The sequence below is a fragment of the Phocoena sinus genome, chromosome 11, assembly GCF_008692025.1.
Source record: "Phocoena sinus isolate mPhoSin1 chromosome 11, mPhoSin1.pri, whole genome shotgun sequence".
NCBI lineage: Eukaryota > Metazoa > Chordata > Mammalia > Artiodactyla > Phocoenidae > Phocoena > Phocoena sinus.
Window position 1 is genome coordinate 39,692,818 of NC_045773.1, and position 13,986 is coordinate 39,706,803.

Consider the following 13,986-nt stretch of genomic DNA (forward strand, 5'->3'; position numbering starts at 1 on the left):
CTGTGGAGGTAAGCCACTGAGGCAAGGCTAAGAATGCGGCTGTGGGAGAGCCAAGAGCTGGCAGAGATGGTGAGAAGGGGTGGGGTTGTCCAGGGAGGAGGGGCCAGTGGACATTATCCAGGGAGGGCCTTATTTGTGCTTCTTGCTGCCTGCAGGACACCCTGGATGCTTACCCTTGTGGCTCAGACCACACACCCAGCCCCATGGCCAGCCGTGTCCCCCTGGAAGCCACGCCAGTTCTGGAGTGGCCAGGGGTTCAGCTAACAGCCGTGGCGATCACTGTGGAAGATGGACACACCATTGCTTTCCTGGGTGACAGTCAAGGGCAGCTGCATAAGGTGATTCCATAGGAGGTACTGGGCCCTGCCCCAGGATCTGGAGGCGACAGGCTGCTGGGGACCCAGGCTGGGCAGAATTACGCCTGAGACCCCTGGGGCTGCGATGTGAGATATGTGATGTGCCCCTGGCCCTGGCTGGGAGAGATGATCTGTGCTCCTCTTTCTGGGGCCGGGTGGTGTGACCTGTACTCTCTAGGAGGAAATTCTGTAAATTATTTTATTGGGGCGAGAGGGGAGGGCCTTGGGCCTCAGATCTTGTGGTCTCTGATCTCAGGTCTACTTGGGCCCAGGGAGTGATGGCCACCCGTACTCCACACGGATCATCCAGCAGGGGTCTGCGGTGAGCAGAGACCTCATCTTTGATGGGGCCTTCGAGCACCTGTATGTCATGACCCAGAGCACGGTGAGTGCCACGCGCCAGCCAGGGAGGGCATGACTGCTGGGAGGGGCCTCGGGGGAGCTGGGGGCCCATATGTGGAGAGCCACTGGTGCTTGGATTGTTGACCTCAAGTCCTCTTTGCTGCTGTAGCTTCTCAAGGTTCCTGTGGCCTCCTGTGCTCAGCACCTGGACTGTGCATCTTGTCTGGCTCACAGGGACCCATACTGTGGGTGGTGTGTGCTCCTCGGCAGGTCAGCGCTCCCCCGACCCTGGCTCCTTCCCCAGCCCCACCCCAACCCCAGCCTCATGCCCTCAATTCTCCTGCCCTGTCCAGGGTTCCTGGTTCTTGGCCCTTGACTCTCAACCCTTGACCCCTGGATGCCCCAACGCCCTACTCTCACCCCTATCCTCCACCCTGACTTGCCAGGCCTGTCGTGGCCCACTTGAGGATCCTGCCCAGGTTCCTAGGATTGTAGGTGTCCCTGCCCCATGAACTGCCAGTGGCCCCGTGAGGGTCACAGGTGGACACCGGTTATTCTTGCCCAGGTGCAGTCGCCATTCCGAGTGCTCTCGGGGCCAGGGCTTAGAGCGGTGGCTGTGGAGCTTCCAGCCTGAGGTGGGCTGTCTGCAAGTGGCAACCTTGAGTCCTGCTAACATCAGCCGTGAGGAGAGGAGGGAGGTGAAGACCAGAGCAGGCGGAGCCCTGGCCGGGGGGAGCTCTGGTGATGGGTTGCAACCTTGAATTTTAAGTACCATTTGGCCTTGCCCAAGTCGCTTCTCTTGGGGCTCCGCTTTCTCCATCTGTTACTAACCCAGGCTGGAGGGTATTTGTGATCACTGGGGGCTGGTGGCCGCTGGTGCCTGCCCACATTGGAAGCCTGTAAACGGAGCCCTGATCTGTTGCCCAGTGGCTCCAACAGCATGTCCTGGCCTCTCTTCGCAGGTTTTCTTGTCGGTACCCGATCTGCCACCCCTGTGGCCAGGGGAGTCTTATTCCTGCCACTTTGGGGAATACCAGAGTCCTGCCCTGCTGACCAGTTCTGGTGTGATGTGCCCCTCCCCAGACCCTAGTGAGGCTCCAGAGCTGCCGAGAGAAGCTGGTGGGTGAGAGAAGGAGTCAGCCCGGGGCCTGGGAGCCCCACTCACCTCCCATCTTGCTCCAAGGGGTGTGATCAGGATGAGGTGTGAATCCAGGCAAAGGGTCCTGAAGCGATACCTTTCTCTGAGGCCCCTTCTGGTCCCCAATCCCTAAAGTCCCTGTTTTCTATTCTGTGGACTGTGTTCCCGACCCTGGGCACCCCTTCCTGGTCAGAGTGCTAAACCCACCCTGTGTAGTCTGGGACGTCAGCTCGGGGTCTGAGTGCCCCTTCCTGCTCCTCAGCCCAGCTCGCTTCTCCCTCTGCAGACCACGTCTCCGTGAGCCTGGAGCTCAGGTTTGGCGCCGTCGTGATTGCTGAGGCTTCCCTCTCCTTCTATGACTGCATGGCCGTCACCTTGCTCCGCCCATCTGCACAGTGAGTTCCTCACCCCGACCCCCAGCCCCTGGGCTGCCCTGTGGCGATCCCCACCCCATGGCTGTGCTCTATGCAGGTGCCAGGCCTGCGTGAGAAGCCTCTGGGGGTGTAACTGGTGCGTCTGGCAGCACCTGTGCACGCACAAGGCCTTGTGTGATGCTGGGCCCATGGTGGTCAGCCGACAGGTGAGCCCAACTCCTGGCCGGGCCCCAGGGGGGGTTCGGGCTCCCCATTGTGAGGGTTTCTCTCATGGCCTGGGGTCTGTGTGTCTGCCTGCCCCGGGTGCTCTGTCGTGAGCACCTGAGCTGCTGTGTGTGACGGACTCACTGGAGGACGGCTGTCAACGTCCCACCTGTTTCGGGAGAGGACGTTTGTAGCTGAGAGGAGGGGAGGTCTGGCCTCGTGCCCCACCTTGGCACAGATGCCATAGACGCCCCTAGAGCGCGCCCTCCCCTTCCCCTCTGGAGAATTAATGGGCTGTTTTTGTTTCTCTTTTCCTTGGTCTCCTTTCCTCTTAACACACCCTTTGCCTGCCTGCTGCCCGCTCCCGCACCTGCCTGCTGAGTGGCCCTTCCTGTCTTTCTCTGCCTCCCCCTTCAGAGCCCGCCCCTCTCCCCAGCCCCTCCTGCAAGAGACGCACCCACCTCCTTCCCACCCACAGCCCCCAGGGCCACGGTCGCCCTGACTCCTGACGCCCTTCCTGTGGACACTCCTTCCACAGCCACAGCCTTGGATGTCCCACCTGGGGCCAGGCCTTCCCTGCTCAGCCCCCGGGGACCGTGGGCAGGTCCCAGCCCCACACCTGCCTCGGCTTCCACGGGCTCACCTCTCCACGAGGCCCCTCCTCCTCCCAGCCCCCGCCAGAGGCCTGGAACCGCTGTCCCTGCCCCTACAGCCTTCGGACCCGTGGCCACCGCCGAGGACCTCTTGGCCTCCCACCCATCGCCCTCAGATGCAGCAGCACTGCCCCCCGCCCTTGCAGAGCCTGGCCCCGAGGCTCTCCCCTCTGCGGTACCCCTGGACCAGCCCCCTGGCACGGCTCCCGCCACCACTTTCCCAGGGGCCGCTGGCTCCACGAAGCCTGCTCTGGACTGGCTCATGAGAGAAGGCGGCGAGCTGCCCGAGGCGGATGAGTGGACAGGGGGTGACACGCCCGCCTTCTCCACTTCCACCCTCCTCTCAGGTGATGGAGACTCTGCTGAGCATGAGGGCCCTCCTGCCCCCCTCATCCTCCTGTCCAGCCTTGACTACCAGTACGACACCCCTGGGCTCTGGGAGCTGGTGAGACCCGGCCCAGGAAGGAGGCCTCAGGGGAGGGGATTGGGACAGATGCAGCCTCTTGGCCACCTTGCGATTCTGCAGGGGAAGGATGGAGGGGAGGGGGGCGTCCGCTGCCTCACGCTGGCCTGGCCCCGGGGTTCTGCCTGGGAAAGGGATGAGGCGGCAGGTGGGCTCCATAGACTGCCTGGCGCTTGGTGCCTGCAGGAGATGACCTTGGGGGCAGGCTCCTGCCCTTGTGTGGAGAGTGTGCAGGGCTCCAGCCTGATGCCGGTCCACGTGCAGCGAGAAGTGCGACTGCTGGGCAGGAACCTGCGCCTCTTCCAGGTGAGTGTGTCCTCTTTGCAGCTGTTGCTGTGGCCTCCTTGGCTATTGGCAAACTATGCACGAGTCCCGGGGAGCAGGGGAGGGCACGGCCTCAGGTCTCAGTCCCAACCCGGGGACTGTGCTGGGGCCCTGTGGGGCTCACCAGGCCTGGCTTCTGAAGCTGCCCCCGTAGCTGTGTCCTCTGTCCCCAGGACAGCCCAGGAGACCATGAGTGTGTGATGGAGCTGGAGGGCCACGAGGTGGTGGTTGAGGCCCGGGTCGAATGCGAGCTGCCTCCAGATACCCGGTGCCATGTCACCTGCCAGCAGCACCAGGTACAGATCCCGAGTCCTGGGTGGGCAAGGGCGCGCTAGCCACAGGCTGGCTACCAAGCTTAGCTGGCTGCACCGCACTCATCCCAGCCCATTCTCTGACTGAGTGACCCCGAGGGAGTCCTAGTACCCCAGCTCTGACCTCTGACCTTGTGCCCCATGGGGTCCTGTATCCCAGCTCTGGCCTCTGGCTTTGTGTTCCCATGAGTCATTTTGGTCCTTTCTCTGACCACCGTCTCCCCAGGCCTGACGCCTCCCCTAATCCTGGGCTCTGACCCCACTCCCATTTCTCCAGCTCAGCTATGAGGCTCTACAGCCAGAGCTCCGCGTGGGGCTGTTTCTGCGTCGGGCTGGCCATCTGCGTGTGGACAGTGTGGATGGGCTGCACGGTGAGTGACCCGGGGCTGCTGGGACTGGCTGGTGGCAACAGGGCTCTTCCTGGCCTGCCTCTCACATTCGTCTCTCCACCCCCAGTGGTGCTTTATGATTGTTCCGTGGGACACGAGGACTGCAGCCGCTGCCAAACTGCCATGCCCCAGTACGGCTGTGTGTGGTGCAAGGGGAAGCATCCACGCTGCGTGGCCCAGGAGGCCTGTGGCGAGGCTGAGGCTGTGGTCACCCAGTGCCCAGCACCCCTCATCCACTCGGTGTGTTGAAATGCTGGAGCATCCCTTCAAGGGGTTCGGGGTGCTATGGGTTCAGTGTCCCAAAAGGTGGGAGGCTGGGGCTGTCTCTCCAGGCTGCCAAAGGTCAACAGGTGCGTGGAGGTGAGCCATCCTTGTCCTGGAACAGGTGGAGCCACTGACTGGGCCTGTAGACGGAGGCACCCGTGTCACCATCAGGGGCTCCAACCTGGGCCAACATGTGCAGGACGTGCAGGACACGGTCAGGGTGGCTGGAGTGCCCTGTGCTGTGGACGCTCAGGAGTACGAGGTGTCCAGCAGGTGAGTGGGCTGGACTGACAGGAGCAGGGGGCACCCCGCGGGCTTCACAGCTGGCTTTCCTGCTTAGGGCCATCCACCCACTACTCATCTGCCCTCCCCCTCCCCCTTTCCTTTGTTCTGATCACAGTGTTTCAGGGCTGGGGTTACTACCAAGGCCTTGGCTTTAGTGCACAGACCTGCTGGTTTCTGGCCTGGGTCTAGTCACTGCTCAGAGCTGACAGGCGGCTCTGCTTCCTGGCACTGCCTAGGTGTGCTCACCCGGCTTTCCAAGTGACCATGGGCATAGTTGTGGTAGCAGGCTCCTTGGATCCCAGACAGCTGTGCTCTGCGGCTGACCTTCCCACCTGCTGGCCCTTCTTCCCCAAGCACTGCCCTGGGCAGGCTCCTCACGGGGATAGACTTATGACACACCTGCTGAGTGTCAGGCCCCTCTGTCCAGTCCCTTGGACCCCTCCCACTTTCCCAGGGCTTGTGGCTTACAAGGCTGGCAGTTGCAGGGTCCCAAATGTGCACACGCAGAACACAGCGAAGGAGACATCCACAAGCAGCAGGTCTCCAACCTGCCGAATGTCAGGGTTACCTGGAGAGTTGGTTCAAAACCCCCCAGAGCAGATCCTTAGACCACCTCCCTCCACTTCCTGCAGAGGTCTGGATCTGTAGGCCCGTGTTGGGGTCCCACAGTCTTATTTTCTTTCTTTTAAAAAATGTATTTATTTATTTATTTTTGGCTGTGTTGGGTCTTTGTTGCTACGTGCAGGCTTTCTCTAGTTGCGGCGAGCAGGGACTACTCTTTGTTGCGGTGCGCGGGCTTCTTATTGCGGTGGCTTCTCTTGTTGCGGAGCTCGGGCTCTAGGCGCATGGGCTTCAGTAGTTGTGGCATGCGGGCTCAGTAGTTGTGGCTTGTGGGCTCTAGAGTGCAGGCTCAGTACAGGCTTAGTTGCTCTGTGGCATGTGGGATCTTCCCCAACGAGGGCTTGAACCCATGTCCCCGGCATTGGCAGGCGGATTCTTAACCACTGCACCACCAGGCAAGTACCCTGCAGTCTTATTTTCAACAAGACTCTGCTAGAGCATGTTGTTTCCCCCCTGAATGTATTATGACTGAGAACTTTAGGTGAGTGTTAATGATTCTAGAACCATGAGACTAAAGTGCTTTCTGAACTGATTTATAAAGGGATTAAAATACATTCCAGCTGAAGCCTCTCCCGGGTAGTTCACACTTCGCTTGTTGTGTTTTCTGGGGGTGTTTGCAGTGACCGTGACAATGTCACAAAGAGTCGAACCACTGCAGGCTTCACATTCTGGAGATTAATTTGCCCCAAGCTTCTGTTTCCTGGCTAAGAACCAGCATTTCTTAGATTGCTCACTTTCCCTTCACGTCCATCCCGAGGCCTGACTAGAGGCTTTCGGGAACATTTTTTCATGAGGAAATCAAGTTTCCACCACCTTGTAACTGGTGCTGTGCCCACGGTGATGGTGGCCGGTTAGGCCCACTCATTAGCTCAGCAACCCACCCCTGCCACCAGCCTTACCAGGGCTGGTGCCCCACAGAGAGAGAAATTCTCCTTGTCAGGGGCCTCTGGGGTTGGACTTGAATGATTGAACCACAGATATTAATTCTCAGAGGCCAAAGCCTCCTGGTGAGTCGTTAAGGAATTCCTTCCAAAGCAAGAGGATCTCTGTCAATCTTGGGAGCCAGGGAGAACACGTGATGTAGTGGGGCAGGGAGGGGGCGGCTGGGTCAGTTTGAAGGGCCCTTAGTGTGGCCCAGCACCCCAGCTTGCCCTGTGCCCACAGCCTTGTGTGTATCACTGGGGCCAGCGGGGAGGAGGTGGCAGGCGCTGTGACGGTGGAGGTGCCAGGAAGAGGACGCGGCGTCTCAGAGCATGACTTTGCCTACCAGGTGCCTGACTGTTGAGTCCCCACCAGCTACCCATGGGCCACCCCCTTAGGTGGCTCCTCCCAGCCCATTGGTTCGCCTCCCTGGGGCTCCCCACCCCAGGGCCTCCTTGTCTGCTCCCCCTGCCTCCCTGTTCTTGGCCTGATGCCTGTCTGTTTCTCCCTGTCCCCTTCCCACAGGACCCAAAGGTGCATTCCATCTTCCCGGCCCGAGGCCCCAGAGCCGGGGGCACCAGCCTCACCCTGCATGGCTCCAAGCTTCTGACCGGGCGGCTGGAGGACATCCGAGTGGTAGTTGGAGACCAGCCTTGTCACCTGTGAGGGTCGCTTCCTCATTCTGCAAAAATCCTTGAGCTCCGGGGAGAAGATGGAGGGGCGGGATATTAGGGAGAGCAGTAATGGGGAGAGGGCCAAGTCTGCTCCATCAGAAAGTGGCCAGCCCCTCTCGAAGCTGGGGCTTTCTTGGGAGTGCAGCCTCCAGGGTCACTTGTGGAGACTGCAGTCAGCACTGAAGGGGGAAGTGAGCTGTGGCCCGAATGGGTCCCATGTCCTGGAATCACCCCTTTCCCCTTCCTGTGCCCCTCCGGCCCAGTTGGGCCTGCCTGCCACTTCTCCCTCCCTTCTCAGGCTGCTGGAGCAGCAGGCGGAGCAACTGCGGTGTGAGACCAGCCCACACCCCACGCCTGCCACACTCCCCGTGGCCGTGTGGTTTGGGGCTGCTGAGCGGAGGCTTCATCACAGCCAGTTCGAGTACACATCAGATCCCAATGTCACCTCTGCTGGCCCTGCCAAGAGCTTCCTCAGGTGCTGGGCCGAGGGCATGGCTGCATGGCATGCCGTTGGGAGGTCTCTGCAGCTCCAGTATATGGGGGTTTGTAGGGCTCTATGTGGGGGGCTTCGACTCCTATGCTGCTGGTGGGGAGAGGGGCCGTGGGGCTTTGGGTTGAAGCTGACCTAACATCAGGGACTGGGCTGTGCTTTAAAGCCTTGTTCACATAAGCCATAAGTGGCTTATGGGCTGTGTTTTCAGTGGAGGACGTGAGATACGGGTCCGTGGCCAGAATTTGGACGTGGTACAGACACCAAGAATCCGAGTGACTGTGGCCACGAGAGCGCCAGGACCAGGCCAGGGGCTTGGGTGGAGGCACCGCGTGATCCCAGAGACGGCGTGCTCCCCCGGAGCCTCCTGTGGCGGCCTTCACGTAGGAGCCCCAAGGGCATCCCCTGCCTGCACTGGGCTAGCCATCGCCCACCTTGCCCCTCATCCCCCCCACCACCCCTAGACAGCTGTGGGTGGCGGGTACCAGTGGAGGCTATGTCCCCATCTTTGCTGGACCCGCCCCCCCGCCTTGTGCACCCTCAGCAGGCCCTCCCTGTCCTCCCTCCCTCTGCCCTAGTTTGAGGAGCCCTGCCACGTGAACTCCTCCCAGCTCATCACGTGCCGCACGCCGGCCCTCCCAGGCCTGCCTGAGGACCCCTGGGTCCGTGTGGAATTCATCCTTGAAAACCTGGTCTTTGACTTTGCAACACTGAACCCCACACCCTTCTCCTATGAGGCCGACCCCACTCTGCAGCCGCTCAACCCCGAGGACCCCACCGCACCATTCCGGCACAAGCCTGGGAGTGTGCTCTCTGTGGAGGTACTGCTCCTAGTGGGATCTGGCAGGGCCCCAAGACCCTTCACTTTGCCGGATGGTACTGCTGTGTGTGGCACAGGGGGCATGACAGCAAAGTAAGGGCCAGTGGATGGACATGGCGAGTGCTGAGGGGGCTGGCGGCGGGGTGCCTAGCCAGACACACCTGGCCGGGGCTTAGGTCCTGTGGTCTGGGTCCTGACATACCCCATGGCAGGTGTCTGAATAACGATATGTAAATAGTTTGGCACACGCAGTGGCGGCGAGGTACACAATAGGCGCCTGGGCTGATGCCCATTTGGCAGGCTGTCTCATGTGGACACATACTTGGCGTGTGTACTGACACACGCAGTAGCGGGGGCTCTGCTTTGTTAGGTCACTGCGTAGGATTTGGGGACAGCTTTATATTCTCCAGATTTTTAGCTCCGGAGAAGTTAAGACTCGTGGAAGAAGGATCGGGAGGGGCAGAAAAGGATCGGGGGCAGCTTGGGAAACATCCATGGGGCTGTCACCCCATGTACCGGACAAGAGGTGCTGAGGCACCATCAGCCCTGCTCCTGGGGGTGGGTCTCAGGACCGTCCGTCTCACATTTGGGGAGATAGGATCTGAGTGACCATCAGCTCCTCCCCTTAAGGAAGAGTTCTGAATGATCAATCAGTGACCCCATGTTCCAGGGGGAGAATCTGGACCTTGCAATGTCCAAGGAGGAGGTGGTGGCCATGATAGGGGACGGCCCCTGCATGGTGAAGACGCTGACCCGGCACCACCTGTACTGCGAGCCCCCCGTGGAGCAGCCTCTACCCCGGCACCATGCCCTCCGGGAGGTGCCTGATGCTTTGCCTGAGTTCACGGTCAGTGGGCAGGCTCTGGGCCGGGGCAGGCATCGGGCATGCGCTGACCTCTTTGCTCACATGTGGCTCCCTGTGCAGGTGCAGATGGGGAACCTACGCTTCTCCTTAGGCCACGTGCAGTACGATGGCGAGAGCCCTGTGGCTTTTCCCATGGCAGCCCAGGTGGGCTTGGGGGTGGGCACCTCTCTTCTGGCTCTGGGTGTCATCATCATTGTCCTCATGTACAGGTGGGTGCAGCCAGATGTGGCTGGGTTGGGCAGGTAGTAGGGTGTGGCTGGATTGGGAAGGGGCAGACTAGATAGACCAGGGATAGGCAAACACTTCCTATAAAGGGCAGGAGAATAACTATTTCAGGCTTTGTGGGCCAGGCGGTCTGGGTGGCAGTGACTCAGCTCTGCTATTATAGCCCAGCGGCAGCCACGGACAACATATAAACACATGAGCATGGCTGTGTTCCAACAAATCTTTATTTACAAAAACAGGCCAGGGGCCAGATTTGGCCGTGTTACAGTTTGCTGATCCCTGGGCTAGGCTGGGCTAGATGAGTCGTGGGTGGGTGTGACTTGCCTGGGATGGGACGGGCTGAATTATTTTGACTAGGCCCTGGCTTGGCTGGGCATGGCAGGGTTAGACTGTGCTGGCCTGGGCAGGCCTGGGCCCGGTGGGACCAAGCAGGGGTTCGGGCCTCCTCTGGCCTTCCCTGCCCTGACCTTGGTGCTGAGCAGGAGGAAGAGCAAGCAGGCTCTGAGAGACTATAAGAAGGTGCAGATCCAGCTGGAGAATCTGGAGAGCAGCGTGCGGGACCGCTGCAAGAAGGAGTTCACAGGTGAGGCTGCGAAGACCCCACACTCCAGGGCTCTGCCCAAGCCTGCTCCCATCACCTTGGGATCTGCGCTCAAACCTGGCTTCTTCTGCTCAACAGACCTTATGACCGAGATGACCGATCTTACCAGTGACCTTCTGGGCAGCGGCATCCCCTTCCTCGACTACACTGTGTATGCCGAGAGGGTCTTCTTCCCTGGGCACCAGGAGTCACCCTTGCACCGGGACTTGGGCGTGCCTGAGAGCAGGCGACCCACTGTGGAACAAGGGCTGGGGCAGCTCTCCAACCTGCTTAACAGCAAGCTCTTCCTCATCAAGGTGCTGGCCCCACCGCCTATCTGGGCCCTCCAGGGGTGGGGAGGGGGTTCCCCTACCCTCCAGCCCCATCCCTTCTCAGTCCCTCCGTTTCTGAATCTGCCCTCCCCACCCACCCATCCCCTCTCCCTGGCACCAGTTCATCCACACCCTGGAGAGCCAGCGCACCTTCTCAGCTCGGGACCGCGCCTACGTGGCATCTCTGCTCACCGTGGCACTGCACGGGAAGCTTGAGTACTTCACTGACATCCTGCGCACCCTGCTCAGTGACCTGGTGGCCCAGTACGTGGCCAAGAACCCCAAGCTGATGCTGCGCAGGTCTGTATGCCCGTAAGACGCCACGGGGGCCAGGTGGCCGTGGACAGCTGGAACCAAGACCTGAGTCAGGCCCTCTGGGGCCTGGGGTCTGAAGAATAGAAAGCCCTGGGTCCCCACCTGCTGACTCTGCCCCCTCTTTCCTGTCATCCCAGGACAGAGACTGTGGTGGAGAAGCTGCTCACCAACTGGATGTCCATCTGCCTCTACACTTTCGTGAGGGTGAGTGAGGCAGAGGTGGGTGGGGCTCCCCTCCAGGGAGAGTCAGGACTCTGAACCACTCAGCTTCTTGCCCCAGCACAGTTTGGGCACCCCTGCCCAGCATGTCCTCAGCCACCTTAAGCCTTCTGCAGCCTGCATCCTGTCCCCTCCCCCAGCACCTCCATCCCATGCTTGTCCCCTGCCCCGGGTGTCCTAACTGCCCGCCACTCTCTCAGGACTCGGTAGGGGAGCCTCTGTACATGCTTTTCCGTGGAATTAAGCATCAAGTGGACAAGGGGCCGGTAGACAGCGTGACTGGCAAAGCCAAATACACCCTGAATGACAACCGCCTGCTCCGAGAGGACGTGGAGTACCGTCCCCTGGTGAGGGGGGAGAGAGGGGGAGGGAGGGGGGGAGAGAGAGAACCTGCTGGTGAGTCAGTCTCCCATGAAGGTGAGGAGGGTGACCACGTATGATTGTGTGGGTGTCTGCATCTGGTTTGAGCCAGCCTAACCTCCAGCTGGCTGCAGGATAGAGGCTTGAGGGCCAGACCTTGAAGATAGGACCTCAGAGGTTCCCCAGGTTTGGGGTGGGGTCAGGGTGGCCACATCCAGAGTCTAGGGAGCAGCCAACCCTGCCCGGGGCCCGTCCGGGTCCTTGCTGTGTCAGGGCCTGAGTGTCTGCCTGATCATGGTCTTAGCATCCTGCCAGGGGCATGGTTGTGCCCACCAAACTGGGAGTCACCCTGGCAGACCTGCCCATTGTTTCCCTCTGGGAGACTTTCCCCTTTGTGGCCCACGTGGAGGTCCTTTGGGAAAATCCCATTCAGGCTCCGCCAGGCCTGCTCCTCTTGCTAGCGGAGACCCCACTTCTTATGCGGGTTTCCTCAGCCTAACTGTCTGCGCCGGGAGCCTGAGGATCAGAGTTCAGAGGGACTTGTGCTCTCCCATTTTTTCTGCCATTCACCCAGCAGACACTAGTGCTCTGTGCCAGGTGCTGGGGCCACAGAGTGGAGGGAGCTGCTGTCCCTGGGGAGGCAGGCAGGTGAAGAGACAAGAAGGAGTGATTGTTTGGTGCTTGGAGGTCAGAGGCAGTGGCTTCCTTATGGGTTGTCCCTCGCCTTGGCCTTGCATCTTGGTCATCCCCCACGTAGCATGAGCCCTGACTGCTCCCATGTATCGTGCATAGACCTTGAATGCACTACTGGCTGTGGGGCCTGGAGCGGGAGAAGCCCAGGGCGTGCCTGTGAAGGTCCTGGACTGTGACACCATCTCCCAGGCCAAGGAAAAGATGTTGGACCAGCTTTATAAAGGAGTGCCTCTTGCCCAGCGGCCAGACCCCCGCACCCTGGACGTCGGTGAGGGCAGAGGGGAAGGGTGGTCTGGGGACCCTCAGGGCTAGGCTGGCCCTAGACCAGCTCTGCGGGGTCAGCTTATCACCCAGGGGAGGTGGGCTCTGGAACACCTCTATAGGGATGACCTGTCACCTGTTGAGGGGCCCGTTTCTGGACTTCAGAAAAGTTGGGTGAGGTTGCCCCTGATGGAGGGGCCAGTGTCCTTGTAGAAGAGGGGACAGGTTCCACTGCAGGGAGGGTATGTCTGCAAGGACAAGGACCAAGCCCACCTTGTCCTTGCAGAATGGCGGTCTGGGGTGGCCGGGCATCTCATTCTTTCTGACGAGGACGTGACTTCTGAGGTCCAGGGTCTGTGGAGGCGCCTGAACACCCTGCAACATTACAAGGTGGGAGGGGTGGGAGCTGGGGGAGGGCTGTGGTGGGGTGGGCTGGTGGAGGGGTCACCAACTGTGGTCCACAGGTCCCAGACGGAGCAACTGTGGCCCTCGTCCCCTGCCTCACCAAGCATGTCCTCCGGGAAAGCCAGGATTATGTCCCTGGAGAGAGTGAGTAATTACCCTCCCCCCCCCGCCCCACCCCTGCCATCGCAGTCCTCTACCCTTGCTTTGCCCAGTCTCCAGTAACGGGGGAAGGTCCTCTGGACTTCAGGGTGGGCTTGTGTCTACTTCCCTTCCACCCAGAGAAGCCCTTAACCAGGTGCCCCAACTCCCAGGTTTTGGCAGGACCCCGGGGGTCTAGGGCAGGGGGCACCTGATGAGGGGTGACAAGCTGTAAGGTCTTGGTACAGGGACCCCAATGCTGGAGGATGTGGACGAGGGGGGCATCCGGCCCTGGCACCTGGTGAAGCCAAGCGAGGAGCCGGAGCCGCCCAGGCCTCGGAGGGGCAGCCTCCGGGGCGGGGAGCGGGAGCGAGCCAAGGCCATCCCTGAGATCTACCTGACCCGCCTGCTGTCCATGAAGGTGGGGCAGGGACGAGACAGGTAGTGGGATTTGGGGGTATGTGGGGCTCGCACAGGCCTGGTGTCACGAGGCATCTGAGGCTGGGCTGGGCTGGGCTGAGGTCCCCTTGCTGACTGCATCTCTTGTGCTTCCCCTCGTCCGCAGGGCACCCTGCAGAAGTTTGTGGATGACCTGTTCCAGGTGATTCTCAGCACCAGCCGTCCCGTGCCGCTCGCTGTGAAGTACTTCTTTGACCTGCTGGACGAGCAGGCCCAGCAGCATGGCATCTCGGACCAGGACACCGTCCACATATGGAAGACCAACAGGTGGGGGTGGGGCGGGCCTAGCATGTGCGGGGTCTTCTCTCCTGTCTCCCCAGCACACTCACTGGCCACACCTGCCCTGCCCACAGCTTGCCGCTGAGGTTCTGGATCAATATCATAAAAAACCCGCAGTTTGTGTTCGACGTGCAGACATCTGATAACATGGATGCAGTGTTCCTGGTCATTGCACAGACCTTCATGGACGCCTGCACCCTGGCTGACCACAAGCTGGGCCGGGTGA

At 60.7% G+C, this 13,986-nt stretch overlaps 1 protein-coding gene and 1 long non-coding RNA gene across 9 annotated transcripts in view; one reads left to right on the forward strand and one right to left on the reverse strand.

The window, feature by feature from the left end:
* PLXNB1 (plexin B1) overlaps positions 1–13,986 on the forward strand; it is a 28,177-nt gene that overhangs the window by 8,914 nt on the left and 5,277 nt on the right. For 4 of the 8 annotated variants that reach the window (XM_032648228.1, XM_032648230.1, XM_032648229.1 and 1 more), the window contains 30 exons: positions 156–338; positions 613–741; positions 868–968; positions 1,264–1,396; positions 1,661–1,817; positions 2,123–2,231; positions 2,308–2,416; positions 2,832–3,512; positions 3,717–3,836; positions 4,028–4,150; positions 4,443–4,536; positions 4,622–4,794; positions 4,940–5,091; positions 6,889–6,994; positions 7,171–7,307; positions 7,618–7,794; positions 8,021–8,192; positions 8,388–8,630; positions 9,300–9,476; positions 9,555–9,703; positions 10,202–10,616; positions 10,753–10,931; positions 11,084–11,150; positions 11,366–11,512; positions 12,318–12,486; positions 12,766–12,869; positions 12,944–13,028; positions 13,259–13,443; positions 13,588–13,748; positions 13,835–13,982. In XM_032648228.1, coding sequence (XP_032504119.1) covers positions 156–338; positions 613–741; positions 868–968; positions 1,264–1,396; positions 1,661–1,817; positions 2,123–2,231; positions 2,308–2,416; positions 2,832–3,512; positions 3,717–3,836; positions 4,028–4,150; positions 4,443–4,536; positions 4,622–4,794; positions 4,940–5,091; positions 6,889–6,994; positions 7,171–7,307; positions 7,618–7,794; positions 8,021–8,192; positions 8,388–8,630; positions 9,300–9,476; positions 9,555–9,703; positions 10,202–10,616; positions 10,753–10,931; positions 11,084–11,150; positions 11,366–11,512; positions 12,318–12,486; positions 12,766–12,869; positions 12,944–13,028; positions 13,259–13,443; positions 13,588–13,748; positions 13,835–13,982 — 5,085 coding nt within the window. The remainder of the gene's footprint in view (positions 1–155; positions 339–612; positions 742–867; positions 969–1,263; positions 1,397–1,660; positions 1,818–2,122; positions 2,232–2,307; positions 2,417–2,831; positions 3,513–3,716; positions 3,837–4,027; positions 4,151–4,442; positions 4,537–4,621; positions 4,795–4,939; positions 5,092–6,888; positions 6,995–7,170; positions 7,308–7,617; positions 7,795–8,020; positions 8,193–8,387; positions 8,631–9,299; positions 9,477–9,554; positions 9,704–10,201; positions 10,617–10,752; positions 10,932–11,083; positions 11,151–11,365; positions 11,513–12,317; positions 12,487–12,765; positions 12,870–12,943; positions 13,029–13,258; positions 13,444–13,587; positions 13,749–13,834; positions 13,983–13,986) is intronic. The other 4 variants (XM_032648233.1, XM_032648234.1, XM_032648231.1 and 1 more) reach the window with 4 other exon arrangements.
* On the reverse strand, positions 10,169–12,876 carry LOC116761875. The gene is made up of 3 exons (XR_004352148.1): positions 12,753–12,876; positions 10,782–10,978; positions 10,169–10,282 (listed from the first exon to the last, which is right to left on the reverse strand). It is a non-coding gene; the product is annotated as an uncharacterized LOC116761875 (long non-coding RNA).